Genomic DNA, 27,926 nt, shown 5'->3' on the forward strand with positions numbered 1-27,926 from the left:
TGCAATGGCCTTGCCGGCCTCTGATGTTCAGCCTTCACCTGTTGACACGTCAGGCACTGCTCCACAAACCGGGTAACATCCCTCTTCGTGCCACTCCACCAGAAGGACTCGCGCAAATCTCGATACATCTTTGTACTACCCGGATGTACCGTATACAAAGAACGATGCGCTTCCCCTAGAATCGTTCTTCTGATCTCATCATCATTTGGAACACATAGTCTGGTCCCAAACCTTAACACGCCTCTATCAGAGATGTTAAACTCTGTAGCCAGTCCCTACTGTACCTTTTTCCTAACCTCTGTTAACTCTGCATCACTAGCCTGTGTGGCCTTTATACGCTCAAACAAAGTCGGTTGGATCACCAAGCTAGCAATGAAAGCCTGATGATCATTAGACACCAACTCCACGCCAAGGCTTTCCAGATCCTGTCTAACATGATGTTGAGCTACAACTGCAGTCACTGTTGCATGCTATGACTTCAGACTCAACGCATATGCTACCACATTAGCCTTTCCCGGGTGATAACTGATTGTGTAATCGTAGTCCTTAATCAACTTTAGCCACCGCCTTTGCCTCATATTTAGCTCATTCTGCGTGAAAAAATACCTGAGACTTTTGTGGTCAGTGAAAATCTCACACTAAACACCATACAGGTAGTGTAGCCAGATCTTTAGTGCATATACCACTGCAGCCAATTCCAGATCATGCGTAGGGTAATTCTTCTCATACTCTTTCAGTTGCCGAGAAGCATACGCCACTACCTTATCTTGCTGTATTAGCACACATCCCAAACCCTTCAGAGACGCGTCACTATAAATCACAAAACCCCCATCCCCCGAAGGAATGGTCAATACTGGAGTAGTAACCAGTCGGTGCTTCAACTCGAGAAAGCACTGCTCGCAATCACTAGTCTAGTCAAACTTCACTCCCTTCCTGGTCAATCGTGTTAGAGGTCCAGATAGTTTAGAGAAACCCTTTATGAACCGACAATAGTAACCCACCAGTCCTAGAAAACTCCGAACCTCATGCACATTCTTCAGTCTCACCCAGTCGACCATAACTTCAACCTTGCTAGGATCAACTGATATACCATCACCAGTTACCACATGGCCTAAGATGCAATCTAACTCAACCATAATTCACATTTCTTCAGCTTCGCATATAGCTTCTTCTCCCGCAAGATCTGTAACACTAACCTCAAATGTTCCACGTGCTCCTCCATACTCCTCAAGTATACTAGAATGTCATCAATGAATACCACCACGAATCGATCTAGGTACTCATGGAAAACTTTGTTCATTAAATCCATGAGCACTGCCGGAGCATTTGTCAACCCAAATGGCATGACCAAGAACTTATAGTGGTCATATCTGGTTTGGAAAGCTGTCTTCGTTACATCCTCCAATTTAACCCTCACCTGATGATATCCTGACCACAAGTCAATCTTCGAAAAGACCCGCGTCCCTTGCAACTGGTCAAAGAGATCATCTATACTAGGTAAAGGATAACGATTCTTCACAATTACCTTGTTAATCTCACGGTAATCAATGCACATCCGCATAGACCTGTCCTTCTTCTTCACAAACAATACTAGAGCTTCCCAGGGCAAAACACTAGGTTGAATGAAACCCCTATCCAATAATTCCTACAATTGCTCCTTCAACTCTCAAAGTTCCCCTAGAGCCATCCAATATGGAGCTTTAGAGATCGGTGCCTTGCTAGGCAGCAACTCTATCGTAAACTCCACCTCACGATCTGGAGGTAAACTAGGTAAATCATCTGGAAACACATCCGGGAACTCGTTGACTACCCGAATGTCCTCAAGCCTCGACTCATCCCACGATGGTTCCTCCGCACAAGCTAGGTACCCCTGACATCCGTCCAAGAGTAGCCTCCTCACCTGTAATGCTGATAGAATTTGTGGCATCAGACGCACACATAATCCCTCAAATTCATACTCCTGCTCCCCAGGAGATCTAAACACTACTACCTTCCTACGACAATCAATTACAGAAAAATAGGAGAATAGCCAATCCATCCCCAGTATGACGTCAAAACCATACATGTCGTATACTACAAGATTCACTGGTAGCAGTCTCTCTTGAATCAAAATTGGGCAGTTTCCTAACATCTTACTGCAAATCATTATATTCCCAGTCGGCGTAGCCACAGACAACATCTCATTCATCATACAAGTTTCAATCCCACACAACTTCACAAAAGTAGCAGACATAAACGAATGGGTTGCCCCGAATAAAATAAAACAATACCTGTCACCGCGTTCCCAGCGTGTTTCGCATCTGCTGGAGTAAGTGAATATACTCTGGTTGGAGCCGTGGTTGCCTGGTAGTTCCCTCGAGGCATTTGATTACTCCCACGATTCTGGCTCTGTGCAGGCATAGCCTTCCTATGTTCCTGACAGTTCTTTGCCATGTGGCCTGACTTGCCACAGTTGTAGAAGACACCCCAAAATGGCTGACATTCGCCATCGTGCCATTTACGGCACTTGGCGCACGGTGTGGAGGATGGATCCCCTTGAGAACTCGACCTCTCGGTGTTCTGCCGATAACCAAAAGTGTAGCTCTTCTTCTTCTTCCACTGTCCTTGCCAAAGACCACTCTAGGGACCAGAAGATACTGACCTCTTCCCTTGAACTTGCACTACCTCATCTCCCCGTAGATCGATCTCAACTATGGTGGCTTTATCCACAAGGACAGAAAACTCATGGATCTGCAGCATCCCCACGAGACGGTGGATGTCTTTCCTCAGACCCCTCTCGAACCTCCGAGCCTTCTCATACTTATTCGAAACCAAATATGGCGCAAATCGAGATAACTCGATAAATCTAACAGCATAACTCTGCATCGTCGAAGTTCCCTGTGTCAGGCCCAAAAACTCATCAGCCTTCGCATCCTGAGTGGAGACCAGAAAGTATCTCTCAAAAAATACCTCCTTGAAATGGTCCCATGTCATACCATATGGATCGACTCTTCGCCTCTCAAGTAGACTCACCGTCGTCCACCATCGCCCTGCCTCCCCAGTCAGTTGGAAGGTAGCGTACAAGACCTTCTACTTCTCAGTGCAGTGGAGGACTTCCAAAATCCTCTCAGTCTTCTCGACCCAGTCCTACACCACTATCGGATCAGGTCTTCCCGTAAATGTCGGAGGGTGTATGCGTGTGAACCTCTCGATGGTACACCCTGTATCAGTAGGAGAGCTCTCGCGTCTCCTAACACTCCGCCCAATCTCTTGGATCATCTGTCTTGTTAAACCATGAGACACAGAGGGAGACTCATCGCTTGTTGTCTCCTCTGAGCCACTCTCCATGTTATTATCCTTGGGCTCTATTCTGAAAACAGAATAAAACTCAGTTAGAATTCCTATATCGTGCACAGTTAACACAATCATAGACCTAATCATGTCAATTACTACTCTCACAGGTTTAGGTCAGTCCTATCACACCGACACGAAAGTCATCAATGGTCTGTCTTGCCTTTATTAGAATCGTCATCCCAGGAAAAACACGGAATACCACCGACAAATCCTAGTCTAGCAACAGAATAGCCCTTAACCAACACTACCCATTCCCTACATCCTATACTCTGGTATGTACACATTAATACTCCTAACCAAGTCTACAAGACCTAACAACCTGGTTAACTCTGATACCAAGTTATCACGCCCCGAACCCGCAGGTGGGTCCTAGGTGTGAATTTTAGTAACCTAACCTGTCTTTGTATCAATTTAAAACATACATGATACAATACAAAAAGAGGGTTCGACCCCGTGGGGTGAACGGATGCCCATATACATACACATAAACATCCATACTCATCTAAAATACGCAGCGAAATGCGGTCTTTTTATACATATATAGTATCATACCAGAGTCTATCCAAGCTAGGATATACATTTCCATAATACCAAGCATACCCTAGGTGTCTACAAAAACCATCCCGACAACCTAGATACCAAAACTCGTACCTAACAAGTACTAGCAGTAGCTAACGACACCCCCGCTTCCAGATGCTAGGATGCTAATTATGGCTACCTGAAGGACTTGAAAAAAAACATTGTACGTACTTTTGGGGTGAGACACCTCTCAGTAAGGAAGAAAGCAGGTTATATCAGTGTGTGGCATACCAGTGTCATTTTACATACTTCATAACACTATAAAATATGATACAGTTCGAAAAATTTCCATACAGTTTCATACAGTTACATACAGTTCCAATATTTTCACAAAACCATTCCAGTACATACGATAACCAAAACATACGGTCAGTGTCGTCACACTAGTACGCAACTACGCAAGGTCACCTAAGTCTCAAAGCGATTACATTGCTACATACGCAACTACGCTGCCATGACTGAGACCCACATTGATTACATTGCTCCATACGGTGTAGAACACACCGATCGGTGACCAGCCGGAACATACTAGTGATATTTCACACCCCGGATATAGAGCCGGCCACTCTCGCCCATGGTAGTTAACCGGTACATGGTGCAGCGTACGGTAATTAGCCGCCCCTAGCCGATTTCACAAAACCTGAAATCATTTTGGAACTCACGTTCCTATACATTTCAGCGTACGGTAATTAGCCACCACATAGCTGTTTTACAAATACCTGGAACAATTACATACAACCATACATACCGCACTTATTTGGTTTACGGTAAATCATATTGTTTTCCGTTTCAAGTGTACAATTTATGCAAATATGGATAACAGTCATCTCAATAATACAGTTTAAACAAGATGAACGATTTTCCAAACAAAGTAGAGATGATACCCGAAATCCCCAAATTTTTCCAAAAACTGTAACCCGAAAATCTTGTATTTTACCCTAAAAAATTTCCCCAAATAAGTTACTAAAACATACATACGGTCGTAGCCTACAAGCTTACCAATCCTGATTTCGAAAATAAACTGATATAAACTGAATTCCCTTACCTTAACCCGAATTCCAACTATGAACTTTATGGTCTCCAAACTGTGAATCGAGACTCTAAAACCTACAAACCACAGTACAATATATGCTTACAATTCGTACTACTACACACATCCCGAATCAGAAACGAAAATCGAGCCTTACCTCGTTTTTAGCCCGAAACCCGAAATCGCTCAAAACGAGATTCAATCCGTTAGAAACGTATAGAATCTTTCCCTGATCCTCGCAATAACATTGGATTTACGAATCAGGCGACGAACGGCGAAGAAATCGAAGAGAAAGAGAGAGAGCTTTGAGTTCTAGAGAGAGAGGGAGAAGATTTATAAATCTTAGCTAAGAAGCAATCCCAAAATATCCTTTAAAGGCCTTTGACTCGGGAGGATTCGTCGACGAATTGGCGTTCTCGTCGATGAGTCCGCCCTTACTTTCATCAACGAGATGGTGGCCTCATCGACGAGCCAGATATTTCCAAATTTCTCCGAACCTCTCGACATTCCCTCATCGACGAGCTTCTGAATTTCGTCAACGAGGAGCCTTCAACCTTCGTCGACAAATGATGGTCTCGTCGACGAAGTCTGTTCAATTTACCTTTTTACCCTTCTTTCAATATTAAACCCACATACTACGGTTCGGGTTCTTATATAAAATGGGAAAGAGTCACGTAAAGTGAAACGTTATGAAATGTCAAGCTGAGAACATGAACAGATGAGAATTATAGAATAATGATCGACAAAATAATGTATTATTATATTATCAGTATTTATGCTATTAGAACATGTTACGTTTGGGCGGGGCAAACTTTTCTCTTGAGAGCTTGTTGAGAAAGGTGAGTGCACTGGTAAGTATCACGTGTAGCAGTAGACTGCATAACGTACTAGGGCAGAGGGAAATTACTTGTATGGGTTGGTAGATTTCGTTATTCTTGGGGCCCTCGTTGGTAAACCTTTGTTTGAACTGTGTGAGTACAAGATCAATTTAGTACTTGAGGGCTTATTGAGTAAGGTGAGTGCCCTGGTATGCTTCAATTGTGACATTCGGGTTGCCTAAGTATTAGAGCATAGGGGTGCTACTTGTATGGGTGGGTAATCACCCCTATCCTTGGGTAATCTTTTGAGTTAAATCTTTTGCATGTGTTTGGTTAGGCTTAGAGAATGATTTCATAAATTATGTTAATGATTTTCAAATGTTAAATATTATGTTGTTATATAAACTCATGTTAGCCACACGCTGTTTTAATATATTGTTTCTTCACTTACTGAGATGTGTCTTACTTGAATATGAACTAATCTTTTTCAGGACCTTCACGAGATTGAGCTTAGAGAGTTGGAACTGTTATAGCACCTTTGAGGAAAAGGGTATAATTTTGATAATATTTTGGGATGTAAATATTTTATGTTTTATATTTTATGTTTTAAGTCTTCTGAGAAATGGGTGGTTGTGAAACATAATGGTGTTTGTGAATACTGGAAGTGTAGGATATGTTTTGGAGATATGTATATATGTGAATACAGGTGGAAGCATAGTTTATTATAGTGTGTAGATAGATTTAGAAAACTCTAGTATTATATTTGTTGGAAGATTGTAGTTATGTTTTCCGCTGCATAAATGATATTAGAATGTGGTTTATCAGGTAAATGAATGGATTAGTAGCACTCCGGGCCCATGTAGAGGGTCGGGGCGTTACACGAGAAGTGAATCTCGGGTCTTTATATGAAACAATGGACACTGGTACCCCATGCATTATGAATATCTCCTATACGTACAAATCTGCTATCCTACTCAAATAGTAGTTAACCTGTCCACGATTACCCAGATGACATTCTACCCGTGTAGTGCTAGTGGTAACCCGGTGACAAAGTCCATGGAGATGTGCTCCCATTTCTACTCTGGGATGCTCAATGGCTGCAATGGCTCTGCCAGTCTCTGATGTTCAGCTTTCACCCGTTGACACGTCAAACATTGCTCCACAAATCGAGCAATCTCCCTTTTCACGCCACTCCACCAAAAAGATTCGCTTAAATCTCAATACATCTTCGTACTACTTGGATGTACCGTATACAAAGAACGATGCGCCTCCTCCAAGATCGTCCTATTTATCCCCTCGTCATTTAGAACACACGGTCTGGTCCTAAACCTCAGCACACCTCCCTCGGAGATGTTAAAATCTGCAGCCAACCCTTGCTGCACTTTCTTTACAACCTCGACTAACTCCGCATCATTAGCTTGTGCGACTTTAATCCTATCAAATAACGTCATCTTGATCACCAAGCTAGCAATAAAAGTCTGATGATTACCATCCACCAACATTACGCCAATACCTTCCAGATATCGTCTGATACGATGCTGACCTACTACTGCAGATACTTATGCGTGCTTTAACTTTCGACTCAACGCATCAGCTACCATGTTAACCTTCCCCATATGATAGCTAATGGTGCAATCGTAGTCCTTGATGAGTTCCAGCCACCTCCTCTACCTCATGTTCAACTCCTTCTGTGTGAAAAAGTATCCGAGGCTCTTGTGGTCCGTGAAGATCTCACATTGTTCACTGTACAAGTAGATCTCTAGATCTTCAATGCATATACTACTGCCGCCAACTCCAGATCATGCGTAGGGTAATTCTTCTCGTACTTCTTAAGTTGCCAAGAAGCATAAACAATTACTTTCTCCTGTTGCATCAACACACATCCCAAATCCTTCAGTGATGCGTCACTGTATATCACAAAATCACCCTCCTCAAATGGGATGGTTAAAACTGGAGCAGTGACCAGTCGGTGTTTCAACTCCTGGACTCTGCTCGCACTTGTTGGTCCAATCAAATCTCACATCCTTGCTCATCAACCGTGTCAGAGGGCCAGATAACTTAGAGAATCCCTCCACGAACCGCCAATACCCAACCAGTCCCAAGAAACTCCGAATATATTTCATGCTCTTCGATTTCACCTAATTAACCACTACTTCTATCTTACCAAGATCAACTGAGATGCCACCCTTTGACATGACATGGCCTAGAAACGTGACCTGATTCAGCTAGAACTCGCATTTCATCAGTTTAGCATACAAATTCTTCTCCCGTAGAACCTGAAGTACCAACCTCAGATGGTTTCCGTGCTCCTTCGAACTCTTAGAATTTACCAGAATATCGTCAATGAATACCACTACGAACTGATCCAGGTATTCATGGAAAATTTGGTTCATTAGGCCCATAAATATTGCCGAAGCGTTAGTCAACCCAAAAGGCATGACCAGAAACTCATAATGACCATATCTGGTTCGAAAAGCAATTTTCGCAACATCCTTTGTCCTAACTTTCACCTGATGATACCCTGATAGTAGATCGATCTTCGAAAATACTTGCGTTCCTTGCAGCTGGTCAAATAGATCGTCTATACGAGGCAATGGATATCGGTTCTTCACCGTTACCTTATTGATCTCACGATAATCAATGCACATTCGCATCGACCTGTCCTTCTTCTTCACGAATAATATTGGAGCTCCCTAAGACGAAACACTAGGTCAGATAAAGCCCTTGTCCAGTAATTCCTGCAACTGCTCCTTCAACTCTCTAAGTTCAACTAGAGCCATCCGGTATGGAGCTTTAGAAATCGGTGCCTTACCTGGCAGCAAATCAATAGCAAACTCCACCTCACGATCAGTAGGTAAACCGGGTAAGTCTTCATGGAATACATCCAAAAATTTGTTAACCACTCGAATATCTTCAAGTTTCAAATCATCCCAAGGTGGTTCCTTCGCACAAGCTACGTACCCTTGACAACCCTCCAAGAGTAACCTTCTCACCTGTGTAGCTGATTGAATCTGTGGCGTTGATCACACACACGATCTCACGAACTCATACTGCTGCTCCCTAGGAGGTCTGAACACTACTACCTTCCTACGACAATCAATCACCGCATACCTAGAGAATAGCCAATCCATCCTCAGTATAATGTCAAATTCGCACATGTCGTACACTATTAGGTTCCCCGATAGCAGCCTTCCCTGAATAACCACTGGACAATTTCCTAACATTTTACTACAGATCGTTACACTCCCAATTGGTGTAGCCATAGCCAACCACTCACCCATCACTTGGGTTTTAGCCCCACAGCGTAGCTACAGACAACCACTCACCCATCACTCGGGTTTCAACCCCACACAATTTCAAAAAACTCATGGATATAAAAGAGTGGGTTGCTCATAAATCAAATAAAACAACAGCTCTATTCAAAAGCAATAACATGGTACCTGTCACCACGTTCCCAGCTTGTTCTGCATCTGTTGGAGTAAGAGAATACACCCTCGCCGGAGCCGTGTTTGCCTGATAGTTTCGCCGAGGCATCTTATTACTCCCACGGTTTTGGCTCTATGTAGGCATATCGCTCCTTGGTGCCTGACAGTTTCGAGATATGTGGCCTGGTTTGCCACAGTTGTAGCAATTACCCCAGAATGGCTGGCATTCACCGTCATACCATTTACGGCATCTGGTGCATGATGCGGAAGACGGATCCCCCTGCGAACCCTACTGTTCGGTATTTTGGCGATAACCCGAACTATAGTTCTTCTTCTTCTTCTTCCACTGTCCTTGTTGAGGACCAGTCCGAGAACCAGAAGATACTGGCATTTTCTTCTATTCCTGTACTACTTCATCCCCCTTGGAGGTCAGCCTCTACTATGGTGGCTTTATCCACTAGAACAGAAAAATCCCGAATCTACAGCATACCCACAAGCCTGCGAATGTCCTTCCTCGAACCCTTCTCAAACTTCCGAGTCTTCTCATACTCGTTCGAGATCAAATACGATGCGAAACCAGATAGCTCAATATATCTGGTAACATATCTCTACACCGTCAGGGTTCCCTGAGTCAGGCTCAAGAACTTATCAGCCTTCTTGTCATTAGTGGAAACCGGGAAGTATCTCTCGAAAAATACCTCCTTGAAACGGCTCCAAGTCATACCAGATGGACCAGCTCTCTGCTTCTCAAGCAGACTCACCGCCATCCACCATCTCTCCACTTCTCCTGCCAGAATAAAGGTAGAATAGAGAACCTTTTGTTGGTCAGTGCAGTGCAGAACTTCCAATATCTTCTCGGTCTTCTATACCCAGTTCACTGTTACTATCGGATTGGGTCCTCCTGTAAACGTTGGAGGGTGCATACGGGTGAACCTCTCTATAATACAATCATAGCAGTAGGAGAATGCTCACGTCTCCAAGCACTCTACCTGATCTCCCGCATAACCTGCCTCGTTAAACCCCGAGGTACAGAAGGAGACCCATCACTCGCAGTCCCCTCGGAACTACTATCCAAGTTTTTATCCTTGAGCTCCATTTTGAAAGTAAGATAGGAAACAGTTAGAATTTCTATATCATACATAGCTAACACAATCATTGAAAGCTAATCATGTCAACTACTACTCTCACGGATCCAGGTTTGTCCTACCACACCAACACGAAACAATCAATGGTTTGTAGTGATTTTACTGAAATCATCATTCAGGAAAAACACAAAACACCGTCAATAAGTCTCAGTTTAGCAACAAGACAACCCTCGACGTAGTCTACCCATTTCCTACATCCTACACTCTAGTATGTACACATAGCTACGCCTAACCAAGTCTACAAGATTTAACAACCTAGTTAGCTCTGATACCAAGCTGTCACGCCTTGAACCTGCGAATGGGTCCCAGGTGCGATTTAGTAACCTAACCTGTCTCTATATCATTTAAAACGTACATGATACTATATTGAATAAGGGTCTGACCCCGTGGGCTACATGTACACCCTATACACATTCATATACATATCTATACACATCAAATACGCAGCAAAAATACTATTTCTAATACATACATCATACCATACCAGAGTCTATACATGACTAGATTCTATTGTCCAAAATACCATACATATCTCGGGTGTCTACAAAACCCAATAATGACAACTCGGTTACAAAATTCGTACTTACATAAGTACTCTACATAGCTAACCGACACCCACGCTCCGAAACACTAGGATGCTAGTTTCAGTTACTCGAAGGACCTGAAAAACATTTGATTATTCGAGGTGAGACACCTCTCAATGAGGAAGAAAACATGTTATATCAGTGTGTAGCATACAAGTGTTATTTCGACGTAAAGCATAACACAATACAGTTCCAGTATTTTCACAATCCAGTTCTAGTACATACGATACCAAACATACGATCAGTGTCGTCACACTCAAGCACATGATACCCTGCAATAATCGATGCCTCACAGCAATATCATTGCCAGTATGGTGCCCACTCACACCCATCGGTGACCAATCAGAACAAACAGACAATATTTCACACCCTCGGATATAGAGTCGTACACTCTCGCCCACAGTAATTAGCCGAGACATGGCCCCAGCGTACGGTAATTAGCCGCCCCTAGCTATTTTACAAAACTTGGAACAATTTTGGAACCCATGTTCCTATACTCATCAGCATACAGTAATTAACTGCCCTTAGTTGTTTTACAAAACCTGAAACATTTTACATATAACAATTTATTCTACACTTATTTGAGTATACACAAATCATATTTTTTTCAGTTCGAGAAATACAGTTTAATACAAATATAGGTACGATCATCCCATTACTACCATTTTATACAACATATGTTTTTCCAACCAAAATAGAGATGATACCCGAAACACCAAATTTTCCCAAAAACTATAACCCGAAATTCTTGCATTTCCCCCGGATTGATTTTCCCAAATAAGTAGCCAAAACATACATACGATCATAAACTACAACTTTACCGATCTCGACTTCACAAAAAATAACTGATATAAACATAATTCCTTAACCTTTTCCCAAATACCAAAATACGAACTCTACGACTCCAAAACTACGAACCGAGTTCCCAAAACTTAAACATCCAAGAACTATACTTCACTATATTTCTTACTACTACATATATACCGAAACGAAAATGAAATCAGATCTTTACCTCGGTTTTCAGTTAAAACCCGAAAATCCTCGAAACGAATTTTCGATCCGCTAAAAACGTAGAGTTCCTCCCCTAATCCACGCAGTAACGTCGAATTGTTGAATCAAGCGACGATCAGGGAAGAATCAAAGAGAGAATGAGAGATTTCGCTGGTTCTAGAGAGAGAGAGGTTTTGAGGTTTCTTAGCAATGAAGCAATAGAATATCCTATTTATAGACCCTTGAACCGGTCCAATTCGTCGACAAGATGGCGCATTCGTTGACGAATCATCTACACATTTCGTCGACAAACCAGCTCCTTCGGTGACGAACTCTATTCCGATATTTTACAATTTGTTTGGTATCTCTTCATTGACGATGCTCTGAATTTTGGCGACGAAGAGTATAAGGGTCTTCGTTGACGAAAACAATGGCTTCGTCGACGAAGCCTGCTACATTTACCTTTTTACCCTTTTATTATTTATTAAATCTACATATCTCGAGTTAGGTTCTTACACATGCTCTCATATGAATGAAAGTTAGAAATCTAAAATGATAATGAGAATATATTTTCTAAAATTTTTATATACATTTAAAAAATTTTAAAATAAGGCAATATTTTTGTAATTATTTAAAAAAAATAAAAAAAATCAATTTAAAAGATAAAATATTGTAAAATTGTTTGTTATTTATCTATTTCACATAAATAATATAAATAAAAAAATTAATTTATAAAATATTTTTTTAAAACAAAATAAATTTGAAAAAAAAATCATATTTCACAATTGAATGACTCAAGGCATTTTTCTCCTTAACCTGCCAAAAAAAGAAAAAAAAAAATCAAAACAAAATAACATGTGTCAATTTTATTTGAGATTTGAAAAATTTTTTTTTTTTCATATTTTTCACTAAAATTTTGTAGGAAAGAAACCTAAGCATCTATTTTGAGATTTCGATTTTTTTTAAAAAAAGGTTACTTGAAAAATTTGGAAGGGCAACTTATTTGTGAGTTTAGATTTTAGATTTTAATTAAAATATGTATAGATAATAAAAAAAACAAATAGAGTACGAAACGAGTTCTCTAAAACTCTTTGTTTTTTAAAAAAAATAAATAAAAAATCATGGCATAGGTGTGCATTTTTGGCTTGAAGAGGTGGAGGACAACGCGGACCGGCTCAGGCGGCCCAAAGTAAAAGAGCGGTCCGCTCCTCGGCTCAGTTCGGACTGCGAACGAGAGTTCACATATATTGACTAAGGCACAGGGGGAAGAAGAGAGAAACGAGTCGGGTGATCGGACCTGGTTCGACTTACATTTGCCGATTTCAATCCGAGATATCTCCGTCGACACACACTCTCCGCGCAGCGATGAGCGGGCACGACTCCAAGTACTTCTCCACCACCAAGAAGGGAGAGATCCCTGAACTCAAAGAAGAGCTCAATTCTCAGTACAAGGTAAGGCCCTCTCTCTCTCTCTCTCTCTCTCTCTCTCTCTCTCTCTCTCTCTCTCTCTCTCTCGCATCAGTTTTGCTTGCGATTTCGTTGATATGGTGGCTCGGTTGTGAATTGTCGATCGTTATCAGCAGATCTAATGGGGCTTGCTTTGATTTGTCCATTTGGATTGTTATTTCATTTATTTGAGTTGTGTTATGGTTCCGTGAGGTTCCTGGATCTACCTTCGTTGGTTAGATTTGCAACGTCGATGTTAAACATTTACTTACTTCATTTCATTGTTTATTGATTTTTGTACCTGTTTGTATGTTAAGGAAATGAAAAGAAAATTAAATTTTAAATCTCAAATTTTCATTATTTGAGAAGCGAGAAAAACTAAAAGCTGCGTTTAACTCTGCATAAAGCCAGTTTGCTCAATCTACTTGAGATTTTTTCCTGTACTGTTTAATTAAATCAGTGGATAGCGTTCTATTTGAATTTATGTTTCTATTATTGTATTTGTTTTATCCTGTAAATTTTCTTTTTGAGAACAAGGCGTGGAACAAAGCCTTCATAATGGATGGATTATTCTTGGTACGGTTCTGCTATTTTTGTATTTAGGCTGCTAGTTTGCAGTAAATCATCGATGGAATGGAGTTTAGGGATCAGTTTTTGGCCATGTCGACCTTGTCAAGGGAAGGATAATTTTTAAAGATAAATTGCCTCCTCAGTATGTGTTAAGAGTGGTGGGCGTGGGCGTGGGTTGGGCTTCTGATTCGCCAATTCCAATTTCTGGTTGTCATACACGGGAATGTAAATTTAACCTGAATGTACATGATGTACTAGTCCTATACAAGTTAACTTGGGGGCGTTCTTCATTTCAGGATATGATTCAACCTGCAAGATGACCTGTCTGGTATTGGTTTTAAACAGCCCGTTTCACAAGGGAAATATTTACTCATTACTTATGTTGGCTTGGAGCATATGTAGGTTTTCTATTGGATGGAAGCTCATTTTGTTTATGTTTTACTTCCTTGTGGGTTAATGGACTCTAGTGTTCTATGCTACTTATCCAATCACTAGGTGGTTCTTTATCCAAAAAAATTTGTATGTGGCCCTTTTATTATTATTATGAGTGCATGAATGCCATGCTCAGTTATCGACTAGTTGACGGCTACTTTGATCTTGTACTCTTTTCTGCATGGTATTGTACTATGATAGTGTGGGTCAATTATTATTTTTAAACTTTTTAAAATAATTGTCAGCTTCCTTTTATGATGTCTATCTGTGATATCTATATTTTGTATGTTTTAACAATGCAAAGTCTTCTATTCTTTTACATGCTTTGCAGGATAAAAGAAAAGATGCTGTTAAGAAGGTGATAGCAGCAATGACGGTTGGAAAGGATGTATCATCACTATTCACAGATGTTGTGAACTGCATGCAGACAGAAAATCTGGAGCTGAAAAAGTTGGTTTATTTATATCTGATAAACTATGCAAAAAGTCAACCTGACCTTGCGATTCTAGCCGTGAATACATTTGTGAAGGTTAGAACAACCATGAACATGCTGTTTTGTACTGCTATTCTCTTATTATTGCCATGGCCATCAAAATCAATTGTTGTACTACCATGCTTTCTATATGAATTATGCATTACTCATATTCCCTATGTTGTCCTGAATTTTGCTATTTGACCATCTGCTCCATGAATGATATTCGCAAAGAATTTTTTTCCTTTAAAAGGTATCGTTTTGTTTGTACATACATGCATACATACATATACATAAATATATATATATATATATATATATATTTGCATGTGTATGTGCACTTCAATGGAGCTAAATATTTTTCTCTTGATGGAATGCATTTTGACCTTCGTCCCTCTTCTTCTCCCTATTCCCTACTCCAATAGTTGCGACCTTACTTGACGAGCCTTTATCTTGGTAGTATTTCTCTGATGGACGATAGTCTCTCTATCAATTTTATCTTTTATGGTTCATATTGTGCATTTCTATCTAGTAAGGCATGGGCATAGTGGCATACATACGCTTGCCCACATATTATTAATAATTTGGTAGACATCCTCAGATTGGGTTACATTTTTTAAACTTTTATTTTTTTATTATCTATCTTCCTCTACTTTAGTGGCAGTATTTCTTCCTCAAGATGGATGTGCCAACTTGTATCCTTTTCTCTTTTTGTATATTGTCAGCTACTCAGCATGGCATGAAGAATTTTGGAAAACATTTTGTTATAATCAGGAATGGATGGATTATTTTTTGAATTTTTGAACATATTGGTTTATGTTGCTTCTGCAATGGGTATACACAACTAGTAGACTTCTGATTGTGAGTATTTATGCAGGATTCACAGGATCCAAATCCTTTAATTCGTGCCTTGGCAGTACGGACAATGGGATGCATTCGTGTTGATAAAATTACAGAGTATCTATGTGATCCCCTTCAGAGATGCCTCAAGGTTGTTTTTTAGGACTGGCTTCATTTTATTAAGGCATCAAACCTAAATACAGAATCATTTTTCTCTGTTTTCCTCAAAGAACGTTGCAAGTGTTTTTACTTCACATGATCATGCTGTTAATCTGTATTAAGTGATTACAGTGTTTAAGGTACTTTCTGTGCACCTTTTGCTATGTGATTCCCCAATTTCTCTTGATTTCATTGTTTCACAGGATGATGATCCATACGTTCGCAAGACAGCTGCCATATGTGTTGCAAAACTTTATGATATAAATGCTGAGCTGGTTGAGGACAGGGGTTTTCTGGAGTCTCTGAAGGATTTGATCTCTGACAACAATCCAATGGTTGTTGCAAATGCTGTGGCAGCTCTTGCTGAGATTCAAGAGAACAGCAGCAGATCAATATTTGAGATCACTAGCCACACATTGTCAAAACTCCTTACTGCTCTAAATGAATGCACAGAGTAAGTTATATGTTTACAAAGGTACCTTTTTTCTTTTGATTTTTGCTTTGTTATGGTGGTGGAATCCAACAGTACTAAAAGAAACCCCCAAAAATACCAAAATAATATTAATAATAATGTTGTAATGTTGTTTATTGCATGAATGTTGCTATACTGCAGATGGTGAAGTGTAAGTTGCTACATTAGAATGAACAACATCCATGATGGTAATTTTCCCCTATTTTGGGGTGGAGGGAGATCGACTGCCCCCTTTTTATTTTTGTTAAAATAATAGTGTGTATGATGTATCTAAAGCCTGCCTCAGTATTTCGTTGTGTTTGACCCTTGGCTTAAGTTACTCTCGTTTGAACTACTTTATTTGCATTGCATCTGTGTGATGATCACTCTCCATTCATGGATGCCCTATGTGGTGCCTCTTTTCTTTACTTTGGTGTATATTAAATATTAACTTTATTATGTCATTTAGTAATGAAAAATATTGAAAACTAAATAGGGCCCTATGTGTGTTGTACATGGGTTTGGTGATGAGTGAATTTGAGTAATTGTCTTAAATAGAATAATCAAGGAGAGTTTATAGGAGATCTATGAAACTAGCAATGCTATATGGTTCAGAATGTTAGGCAATTAAGAAATAACATTTTACAAAAGTAAATGTTGCCTCTAAAAGATAAAGTGAGAAATGAAGGCATTCATGGTATGTTACATGTGGCACCTGACAAAAAAAGAGGAGTAATTAAGATGGTGTGGTCACTCTAATGTTTCAGATAATAGGTGAATTAGTTGTTGTTCAAGGCAATAAGAGAGGGAGGGGTTGACCTAGAATAACCTAGACCATAAGGATTTGGCATTACTTCAACTTTTTTTGCATATAGCCTGAAAAAGTGCAGAATGGAAAAGGAGGACTCATTTGACCCCACCTAATCGTACTTGAGGCTTGGTTGTTGTTGCTAGGGATGTATTCTAGTTGAATCAAGTTGATGCTGCAAAATACTCAAAATACTACTCGAAAATGTTAAGCTCGCTCAAGTCAGCTACACTTTTGAAAATTCTTAAAACCTGAGTTCAATTCAATTGCGGTTGATTTGGTTATAAGATAATATTAGATATATAAAAAATATACAATATCTGATATATGTATAAAATATATAACATATCACCTTATAACATATATAAAAAATAAAAAATAACCAAAGGTCTATGAAGCTCGATTAGGTTTACTAGTAGTAATGTGCAACTCAAACTCACTTGAACCCGAATAGAGTTGAGCTAAGTTGAGGTACATAGCGAGTCAAGTCTGAGTAGTTTGTGATTTGGCTCGACTCATTTATAGTTGTTGTCATTGTTGATTTATAAAAAACAAGATCTTAACCTTGCTTGTATCGTTCAACTAAGACACAAGGAAAAAAATTGAAGTGTGTGGGACAGATAGAAGAGGAATATGTAATTGGTATCGGAGTGGGAAAGGGAGGAGAAGCATAGAAGAAATTGCCCTCTAAATGCCTCAAACACATTTACAAGAAAGATATGTGGGAGTAAAAGATAACAGGAGAAAAGGCATGTGGCAACAAAATGTTTAAAAAATATATAGGTGGCTACAAAATGTTGAAAAAAAAAAAAGTAGGATGGCCAAAGGTGAATCGGTTCTTTGTATTCAGAAAATGAATTTTCTAGGACTATCGAATTCACAACTGAATGTATAATGTAGGTTATCAGTATGTGAAGCTGGAGTTAAAGCATGAGATATTGATTACATGGTTTCAAAAGGCCCCTCCATAGCTATTGCATGCGTGTCTATGACTCTATGCTCACTTGTATATGCAAGTTTCAGGAAAAAAAAAAATCAGATAATTATTTAAGTAGAGAATAATGGGCATGTGATGGTTTGGCCATTTTATGACTCACTTAAGGTTTCAGGTTCAAGCCTTAATGCATGCAATTTCTTGTTTAGAAGCAAGTGCTTCTCTCAATTCATGGTCCCAAATTGAAAATTTGGGATCCATGCATCATACATTGGATTTGTGGAATGCGTGGTAAGCTAGCAAGTTTTATCAGCCACTTATTGGCTAATTAATTTATTGTGGTTGCTAATATCAATGACCTATAATTTTTCAGTAAGCAAGCATCAAATGCATCCTATGGTTTTTCTTCCCCAATTCATATTTGGTACTAGGTTCAATATACAAGTTCATGCATTGGAACCCAAGTAATAGCATTAATAATTATGTTCTATTGGAGGAGAAATTGTTGCCTATAATGGTCTTGGATTTTTTCTTTTTCCCTTTTTGGATTGGCAGGCATTCATTTCGGTTCCTAAATTTATGAAGGAGACGTGGGGATATGCTGAAAGCTTAGGAGATAACGGGGAACATCGTTGAGGAGTTTATTTGCAAGATTTTAAGCTGTAATAAATTGCTAGATGGAGGAAAAGCACTATAGCACTTGTATTTAAGAACAAAGATCTTCAAATTTTTAACAAAATATTTAGGAAATAAATTTTGAGTCATACAATGAAACTTTAGGATAGGGCAATTGAACAAAGATTGTGGGTTTTTTACTTGGGAGATCAACATTAAAAGCTATACATCTTTTAAGGAGACTAATGGAAAAGTTTAGGGAAAAGAATGGGGATTTGTGTGCATGGTTTTACTTGTCCTAGAGATAGCAACAGACAGAGAGTAGTCTGTGGTGGGTTCTAAAAAAGGAGTGGGTATTAGATATATAGAACTATAGAAGTAATTAAGGGGCAGTGACTAATGTTGGGACTATAGAGGAGTAACTAGGGAATTCCCACTGACAAGAGGTTTGCATGAAGGATTTACTTCAAGTCTTTATCATTTCACTTTAGTTATGGATGAATTTACTAGACATATCCAAAGTGAGGTTTCGGTGTATATATTTTGTTTATAGATGAAACTAGAGACATAAGCTAGAACTATGGAGAGATGCTTTAGAATCTTGAAGTTTTAAGACAAGTAGAAAATAAAATACATGAAATGCCCTTTTAATAATTTTAGGAGGAACGATGGAGAAAATGTTTAACTTGATAGTCAAGAAAGTATTATTATGTTTTGATGGAAAAAGAAGAAATTCAGTAAGAAAGAAGAAAGTAAGAAGAGCATGAAAATTGCTCACATGGCAAACGAAAAGCAAAAACAAAAGTTATTAAAAAAAGAAAAGTCAATAGGGCCAACCAATCACACTAAATATCAGAGAAGGCCATACTACCAAAACACTCGGCATTGAACACCCACACAGAAGCCAACAAAAAATGATCCTGTCAATCAGATCTTTAGTCAAGACTTAAGAAATTACTATGAGTAGTGAATTTCCTTACCTAGGATCTATTGTCCAAGCAAAAGGAGAAATTGACGAAAATGCAATGCATAAAATTAAAGCAAGTTGGATAATAAAATGAGGAGTGCACATAGTGCGACTGTACAATACCCCTATAACTAAAAGAAATTTTTATGGGATGGCTAGACTAGTTATGCTATGCTGATCAAAACATCGAGCGACTAGGAAACAACATATCCAAAAAGTAAATGTATTTTAAGTGAAAATGATAAGATGGATTAGCAGCATAGCTTTAAAAGGTAAAGTTAGATATTGAAAAAAAAAAAAAAATCCTCAGCAGGCTAAGCATAGTGCTTATAGAGGATGAGAAAATCAAAGCGCTACTGATATGGTTTGAGGGCATGCAACATAGAACAAGTAATGTGACGGGAAAAAAAAAAAGAGTTATTTAGTCATGATCTGAAATTTCTACGTAATTGTTGAAATTTTTCCATCAAATTTTCTGCTTTCTATATCACCCAATCAAAATAGCAGTCCATTTCTGTCTAACTTTATTTCCATAAAATTTCAATGAATCGGCCGAAATTTATTGAAATCTTGAAATTTTAGAGAAAACTTGTCAGAATTTTAATTACATAATGAAATTCCCTTGGAATTTGAATGTAAGATTTAGGTGCAAAGTGAAATTTCTCTCTTAATTTATCTTATTTTCTTTATTGAAACAAAAGATTATTACAGGGGCTTCTGAAATTTAATGAAAAATTGAACTTACAACAATATTTTATTTAACTATTCATGTCTAAATTATTGTTATTTGTATAATGAAAAATATTTAATAGATCTATGAATTTCTAGGGCAGGCCTTGGATCAACAGTAAGGCTGCTTCTTTATGACTGGTTAGTCACGGGTTTGAGTGTAAGGAGACAGCCTCTCTGCATAAAAGCATGGGTTAGGCTTAGTACACTGATGATTCTCCCCCCACCCTTGCAAAGCGGGGAGCCTTGTGGCCTAGGGACGCCCTTATTTATGAATTTCATTTATATTAATCGAATATTTTTGATACACATTATAGTATGATTGTATGAATATGTTTAAACACATATTTTATTACAACTATTGCATCTCATACACAACATTAAAGGAAAAAAAAAAAAAAGTGCAGCCTGTTGCACAAAGCTCCCGTGTATGTGGGGTCCGGGGAAGGGGTGGTACACAACATAGATGTATTTAATTTATAATATATCAGTCTTAAAATGTACATTATTATGTTTGTTAACCATTTTAAAAGTTTCATAGAAGAACATTATGCTTTACTACTAATTTCTATCTTTTTTTCAAATTGAAATAGAAATTCCATACTTTTGGAGCTTCAAAATTTTAGTTGACACGAGAGGTTATTGGAGGGGTGGGGGTAGACCTAAAATGACTTAGACCAAGGTAGTGAGAATATTTGACAAATCTTCAACTTTTTTCAGGATATTGCTTTAGATTGTTTAGAATGGCGGAAAAACTCATATATAGCTGACCTCACATTATGGGACTTAAGGCTGCTTTGTGGTTGGGTTTGTGGATTTTATGGTAGTGGTTGAGATATACCTCATGTAGCTAATTGTGTATTTATCTTGTCAATTATTTTATGCTAAATAACTACTTATATTGATTTTTATTGTTGCTATTGTTAAGTAGTTTTTAAATATTTAACTTCATTAAGGATTTATCAGTGCAGGATACCATTTGGTCTTTTTAAAATATATATATATATATATATATATATATATATAAAAGAATTTTTTTTTAATTTTTTATTTGGGGTTATCATGGTGCAGTTGACTTGGAGGAATGCATCATTTTCTTTATGCTATTTTTCTGAAACTATTGTCAAGTGGGAAAAAGAAATTCTCTTTGGGAAACCCACAAGCTTCATTGGTATGGACTATGGGTTAGCTTACATGGCCTCCAGTGGTCAATGGATGACGTTCATAATGGGTTTTGACTTTTGGCTGACCTGAAACTTCAGTAACTTTTTAAATGCAGCTGATAGAAATTAATATGTTTCTTAAAAGTAGTGCTTGGTTTAATCCTTTATGTTGTTCTCTTGTTTCTTTTTTTATTTTTTGTTAGTTTTTGTGAAATGACCGACCAACTGATTAAATGTTTGTTCAGATGGGGCCAAGTTTTTATATTAGATGCTCTTTCTAAGTATAAGGCAGCCGATGCTCGTGAAGCAGAAAATATAGTAGAGCGAGTTACTCCTCGACTACAACATGCGAATTGTGCGGTTGTACTTTCAGCTGTTAAGGTGGTGTTTTGTTTCTTTCAATTATTATAACTCCAATTATCCTTGTTTACATCGTTGTCAGTGTCTTTGAACAATATTCTACGTATGTGCAGATCCTTGTTTTTTACTGATCCCTTTTACTGTGTCTCATAGATGATCCTCCAACAAATGGAGCTGATCACCAGTACTGACGTGGTCCGAAATCTTTGCAAGAAAATGGCTCCTCCTCTTGTAACATTGCTTTCTGCAGAACCTGAAATACAATATGTCGCACTGCGAAACATCAACCTTATTGTACAAAGACGGCCCACAATCCTTGCCCATGAAATCAAGGTGATATTATTTAGTTCTGACTTTTCTCATTTTTGATACTTAAGTGTACATGAACAGTGTACAGCAGCAGCACCTTTCTTCATGTACTCCAGCTTATGACTTTGAAGGACAAAGCTTATAGGGCACTATTTTCTGTTGCTAGGTGTTTTTCTGCAAGTATAATGATCCAATTTATGTGAAGATGGAAAAGTTGGAAATCATGATTAAGCTTGCTTCAGACCGAAATATAGATCAGGTACTAGGTGTTGGCGATGCTAATTTAATCAATCTTATTTTTATACATCTCTTAGTCAGAATCTTCTTGGTCTGTGATACTTACTTGGTAAAAGCTCTTTTTAGGTTTTGTTGGAGTTCAAGGAGTATGCCACAGAAGTAGATGTTGATTTTGTCCGGAAGGCTGTTCGTGCTATTGGTCGCTGCGCCATCAAGTTAGAGAGAGCAGCTGAGCGGTGTATCAGTGTTTTGCTTGAGTTGATCAAGATTAAAGTAAATTATGTCGTTCAAGAGGCTATTATAGTCATCAAAGATATTTTTAGGAGATACCCTAACACGTAAGCTCCTTATTTTTTCCTCTTTATTGTTCTCTTATAGTGTTATTTTGGAAATTTGGGTTTTCTTCCCTTTGAACTTAAATTGTGAATTTCTTTCTTCCCCCACAGCTATGAGTCCATTATTGCAACACTCTGTGAGAGCTTAGACACTTTAGACGAGCCTGAAGCCAAGGTAATGTGTTTCACTGCAGTTGCAATAGAGCCCAAGATTTATGTAAGTGCATATTTTTCTAAAATTTACACTCTTGACTCCCGCCCCTTCTGACTAGGCGTCAATGATCTGGATAATTGGTGAGTATGCGGAAAGGATTGACAATGCTGATGAGCTCCTTGAAAGTTTCTTGGAGAGTTTCCCTGAAGAACCTGCGCAAGTCCAGTTGCAATTGTTGACTGCAACTGTCAAACTCTTCCTTAAGAAACCAACTGAAGGCCCACAGCAGATGATTCAGGTTTGTTTTTGCTTTTTATGATTTTTAGTTGCTGTTCATGTGTTCATACGTGTGTGCGCGCGTGCGTGCGTGCGTATGAGGCGATAAGTTGCTTGTTTTGTCCTTCTTTACCCCTCATTTGCCTGAGAGTGGCACCTTAGAATTTTTGTTTGCTGCATGGTCAGTGAACGTTACAAATTGATCTCAGTCCTAAATTTCATGGATATGGTGTGAATGGGGATTAAAAATTTTCATGGAACGAGTACAGGGCACACCTTGCCAGTGAAGGAACTATGTTGGCCACACTGTTTCTTTTGCCGAAATCCTATTTTACAAGGAAACTAACCACTGCTTTTGTTAAAGATATTTTGCAATATTTGGTGTTGCAATATGTTGTTGCCATTCTGCTGTACTTGTAGATGGACGGAACAATCTCTCTTGAGTAGATGATCGTGTGCTTAATTTTTAGGAATGCATTTTGCCTCGCACGATTTGGTAAACCCGGGATATGGAAAATTTGTGGGGGTTACCAGCAGATAGAGTGCCTAAGCCTTAATCATGAGGGGGGATGTTCTAGTAGGATGCCAACCATCCTTTGTATCTTAAAAACAGCCATAGTGTTTTTCTTTTAGTAGCATATCTGTCCATAGTTTTGAGTTGATATTCACTTTTTATGTTCCTGTTTACAGGTTGTCCTGAATAATGCCACTGTAGAGACAGATAATCCGGATCTGCGTGATCGTGCATACATATATTGGCGGCTTCTCTCAACTGACCCTGAGGTCTGTATTTGATTATTTTTGGTTCACTAAAGAATTTTGGGGGGATGCCTGACAACAGACAAAATTAATAGATATTCAATTGGATATTTTTTTTTTAAGAAGAAGAAAATTCAATCCGACTCAATTACCTATTACTCCTACAGTTTGGGACTAGCTAGGCAAGTTTTTATCCGACCTAGTTGGTTTAGCTATATTTTTGGACTGGTCAGTTCAACACATACAGTATTAAACCTGGAAGAAAGATGTTCATTCATGTTAATCCTATGATAGTGCTGCAATTTGGTCGGGCAACCAAAACATAGCTGGGCTTGGGGAGGGTTTATCAGGTTGGTTTTGGATAGGGAAAACTCAACCCTGTCTCAATTTGGGTAGGACTTGGGATTGGGTGTTGGACAGCCCTGACCTGACATACGTATGTACAATTGTACATGTATTTCTATTGGGTTGAGGCTTGGTTGACCCCTAATCTGTCCTAGTCCACTCTAATCTATAGGATATTCAACTGGATGCTAGTATGTAGAGTATACACATTGGGACTGCATACTATATATTTGACGTAAGAGACGTGCTTCTTTACCTCAGGCAGCCAAAGATGTTGTGTTAGCTGAGAAGCCTGTGATCAATGATGATTCAAACCAACTTGATTCATCTCTTCTTGATGAGCTTCTGGCCAATATTGCTACTTTGTCCTCGGTGTACCATAAACCCCCGGATGCATTTGTGACACGTGTGAAGGCTACAGCGCAGAGAACTGAAGAAGAGGACTATCCTGATGGGAGTGAGACAGGGTACTCTGAATCTCTTTCTAATGCAGTTGATAGTGCTGCCTCACCACCTACCACTTCAAGTAGCACTCCATATGCTGCAGCAAGGCAACCTGCCCCTGCAGCACCTGCACCTGCACCTGCTCCTGTTCCAGATTTGCTAGGTGATTTGATGGGGCTTGATAATGCTATTGTGCCTACTGACGAGCCTGCCCCTCCTTCTGGGTAAGTGATAGATTTTTTAACATTCAATTGGCTTAATAGGTATTTGTGTTGCATAATTGCTTGGCTACCAAAATGATGCATTAGAACAACGTTCTGAATTTATTTAAATAGTTGAGACTTTTTTGTTACTTTTAATTAATGGTATCACTGGTATCTGTGATTAACTTACAACTTGTTGTGTTGCAAGCTTTAAATGTGCATTGTGCATAACTAGTGAACACCGCTATTTGAAGTCTAATACTCTTGAGAATTGTCACAATGATCGGTGTAAATAATTTTATTTTTTTTGAGTGGCACTGATGTGGTCTTCTGACCTTGATTTGCAGCCCTCCTTTGCCTGTGCTAGTACCAGCCTCAACTGGTCAAGGTCTACAAATCAGTGCACAGCTAACACGACGAGATGGTCAAATCTTTTATAGTTTATTGTTTGAGAACAACTCACAGATGATCCTTGATGGTTTCATGATTCAGTTCAACAAGAACGCTTTTGGTCTTGCAGCCGCTGGACCCCTCCAGGTACTAATTTAATGTGGTTCTCAAATCAGATTTTTCTGTCATGAAATTGAGATTTGATTTATTGTTTTTGGTTAACCAGGTTCCACAGTTGCAACCCGGGACATCAGCAAGGACTCTTCTGCCTATGGTTTTGTTCCAGAATATGGCTCTTGGTCCTCCAAACCCACTTTTGCAGGTTGCTGTGAAAAATAATCAACAACCAGTGTGGTACTTCAACGATAAAATTTCATTGCTAGTGTTGTTCACGGAGGATGGGAGAATGGAGCGTGCACACTTTCTAGAGGTAATTAAATTTGTTGCTATCTATATTTCCTTGAACCTTAAATGGGACAGTTTTTTATTAGTCATGTTTGATTATAATGATGATCCTCTGCTGCGTCAAATTTTCTTTATTTGTGCTTACTTTTAGATTCGTGTTTGAGTTATTCAATAATAAGAATTGAGTAGATTGCAAAGAAAATTTTACTTTGAAAATGTTAAAAACGATTATTGGATTGCTTGAGAAGTCTGTAAACCCTTGTGTTGTAATTCTCAAATTACTTAGGATGTGTACGTTCATATTGCATTGTGTTCACTTTTTGGAGAAATGTATTGGCTCGTCAGAAAATCAAAGAAACTTGACAAATCCATCCAATTATTAGTTGAAATTTTAGTGAGCACAGCATGGTGTCTTTATATTTCTCATCCTTGCTGCAGACATGGAAGGCGCTTCCTGATTCAAATGAGGTTTCAAAGGACCTTCTGGGTGTTGTGCTGAACAGTGTGGAGGCAACCCTAGACCGACTGGCTGCATCAAACATGTTTTTTATTGCGAAACGTAAACATGCAAACCAGGAGGTGTTGTACCTATCAGCGAAGATCCCCCGAGATGTTCCTTTCTTGATTGAACTCACTGCAGCTATCGGAAACCCAGGTGTCAAGTGTGCAATTAAGACCCCTAGCCCTGACCTGGCTCCTCTTTTCTTCGAAGCCATGGAGGCCCTCCTTAAAGGTTGATTCGTTTTCCTCAAGTTTTTTAATTTTTTTTTTTTTGAGGTCAATATTGTTTGTAAAAATTTTTGTTGGCTACTGAGGTTTTGGTTGAGATCCCCTCCTCCTGTGCCATCTTCTTTTTGAGTTCATTGATTTTAAGTAGTTGAAACTAATGTTTTCTGTTGTAAGAGCTGTCTAGTTTGGTATATGCTTGATCTCATGTAATGCTTAAAATTTTATCCCTAGAAATCCATTTCTATACTTAAATTTATCAACTGTGTCGGGAAACATGGAATTGATACTAGGATTTGTGTGGATTTTGGATAAAATATAGTATAAGATTATATTATATATATATTTTTTAAACTTTCAAATATAAATTTAAGTTTCGAAATCTTTGTTACAAATGGCTGTCTAGAGATTTGGTTGCACAATCTCAATTTTGCATATGATATTCACCTTTAATTTTTTAAAATAAAAAATGACCAACAAAACTGAGTGGAATGTTCCTACCCTTGAGAAAATAAGATAGATGATGCCTTCATTTAAGCTGATGATGGGCAACTGCTCTGCCACTTTTGTAAAAAAAAATAAAAAATAAAATTATGAAGTTCTTTTAGCATTTCAAAATTTTCATACATCTCTTGAACATTTGATTTTAGAAATATTTGGGGTTTGTCACTAGGTGGTCAAATAACTAAAATAACATAAACTTTCTTTGAGGGTCGCCTCTCACTTTTAACGACCCTCTTTAGACATTTAATGTAAGAAATGCTTCTATTCGTCCTATTAGTCACCTAATGAAATTTGAATTTTGAACTTAATCATTCTACCCTCCTGTCCTTTAGCACAATTATAATTAAAACAAAGCATCTAATTAGTCTTTCTTGGATAAAAATAATAAAAAAAAATTTTGAACTCAAAATATTTCGAATACCTAAAATGTTGGCGTCTGATAGTGTGACTTACCTCTGCAATGCAATATTTAATGAACAGTCTCAAAACATCCGTAGTGTTGGATAAAATAGCTTTGAGAACATTTTGATCAACAATTAATCTCATATTAAAAACTATTCCCCTTTATAAACAAGATAGATTTTATATTACTTCGATGAATAATGTTCCAAGGACTATAGTCTCCAATAAGCTAACCTATTTCTTGAATAATAAATTTTCAAACCTATTTTTGTATGCAAATTAAATAACGTGTCCTAACATGTTCATTTTAATTATACGTACATAATTTGTTAGTCTAATTACATTCCATAATCAAAAAATGTTCATCTAAAAAAAAAAAAAGGTGTACAAAATCTATCCATAATCTATATAAATGCAAATTACATTCAAACATTATAAAACTACACCCTTTGGTATTGTATGCTTTTCTAAATGTAATTGCTAATAAAATAGCACAATTAGGTACCCATGCCTGTTGGTGGACATGCTTGCTAGTGGTGCTTTGTACTAATGGTGTTGGCAACTATGGGACTTCACTAATTTTTTCA

The 27,926-nt window shown here is 38.4% G+C and overlaps 1 protein-coding gene across 1 annotated transcript; it reads left to right on the top strand.

Annotated features, from left to right (window-relative positions):
- The first annotated feature begins 13,078 nt into the window (after positions 1–13,078).
- Positions 13,079–26,692, top strand: LOC131164403 (beta-adaptin-like protein B). Its single transcript, XM_058121547.1, has 15 exons — positions 13,079–13,356; positions 14,684–14,881; positions 15,702–15,815; positions 16,027–16,277; positions 21,736–21,871; positions 22,004–22,183; positions 22,326–22,418; positions 22,523–22,734; positions 22,843–22,906; positions 23,004–23,183; positions 23,852–23,944; positions 24,527–24,933; positions 25,260–25,449; positions 25,529–25,732; positions 26,146–26,692. Exons 1-15 carry the CDS (start codon positions 13,270–13,272, stop codon positions 26,443–26,445), a joined length of 2,709 nt encoding a protein of 902 aa, XP_057977530.1. The 5' UTR covers positions 13,079–13,269; the 3' UTR covers positions 26,446–26,692.
- Positions 26,693–27,926: the final 1,234 nt, after the last annotated feature.

The sequence above is a fragment of the Malania oleifera genome, chromosome 9 (genome assembly GCF_029873635.1).
Source record: "Malania oleifera isolate guangnan ecotype guangnan chromosome 9, ASM2987363v1, whole genome shotgun sequence".
Lineage (NCBI taxonomy): Eukaryota > Viridiplantae > Streptophyta > Magnoliopsida > Santalales > Ximeniaceae > Malania > Malania oleifera.

What these genes read in the sequence shown, in the direction of transcription:
- LOC131164403 (XM_058121547.1), top strand. Translation starts at nt 13,270, where the DNA reads ATGAGCGGGCACGACTCCAAGTACTTCTCCACCACCAAGAAGGGAGAG. An exon ending in TTGTACTTTCAGCTGTTAAG is followed by an intron (nt 21,872 to 22,003) that starts GTGGTGTTTTGT and finishes TGTGTCTCATAG; the next exon opens with ATGATCCTCCAACAAATGGA. An exon ending in GCCCACAGCAGATGATTCAG is followed by an intron (nt 23,184 to 23,851) that starts GTTTGTTTTTGC and finishes TCCTGTTTACAG; the next exon opens with GTTGTCCTGAATAATGCCAC.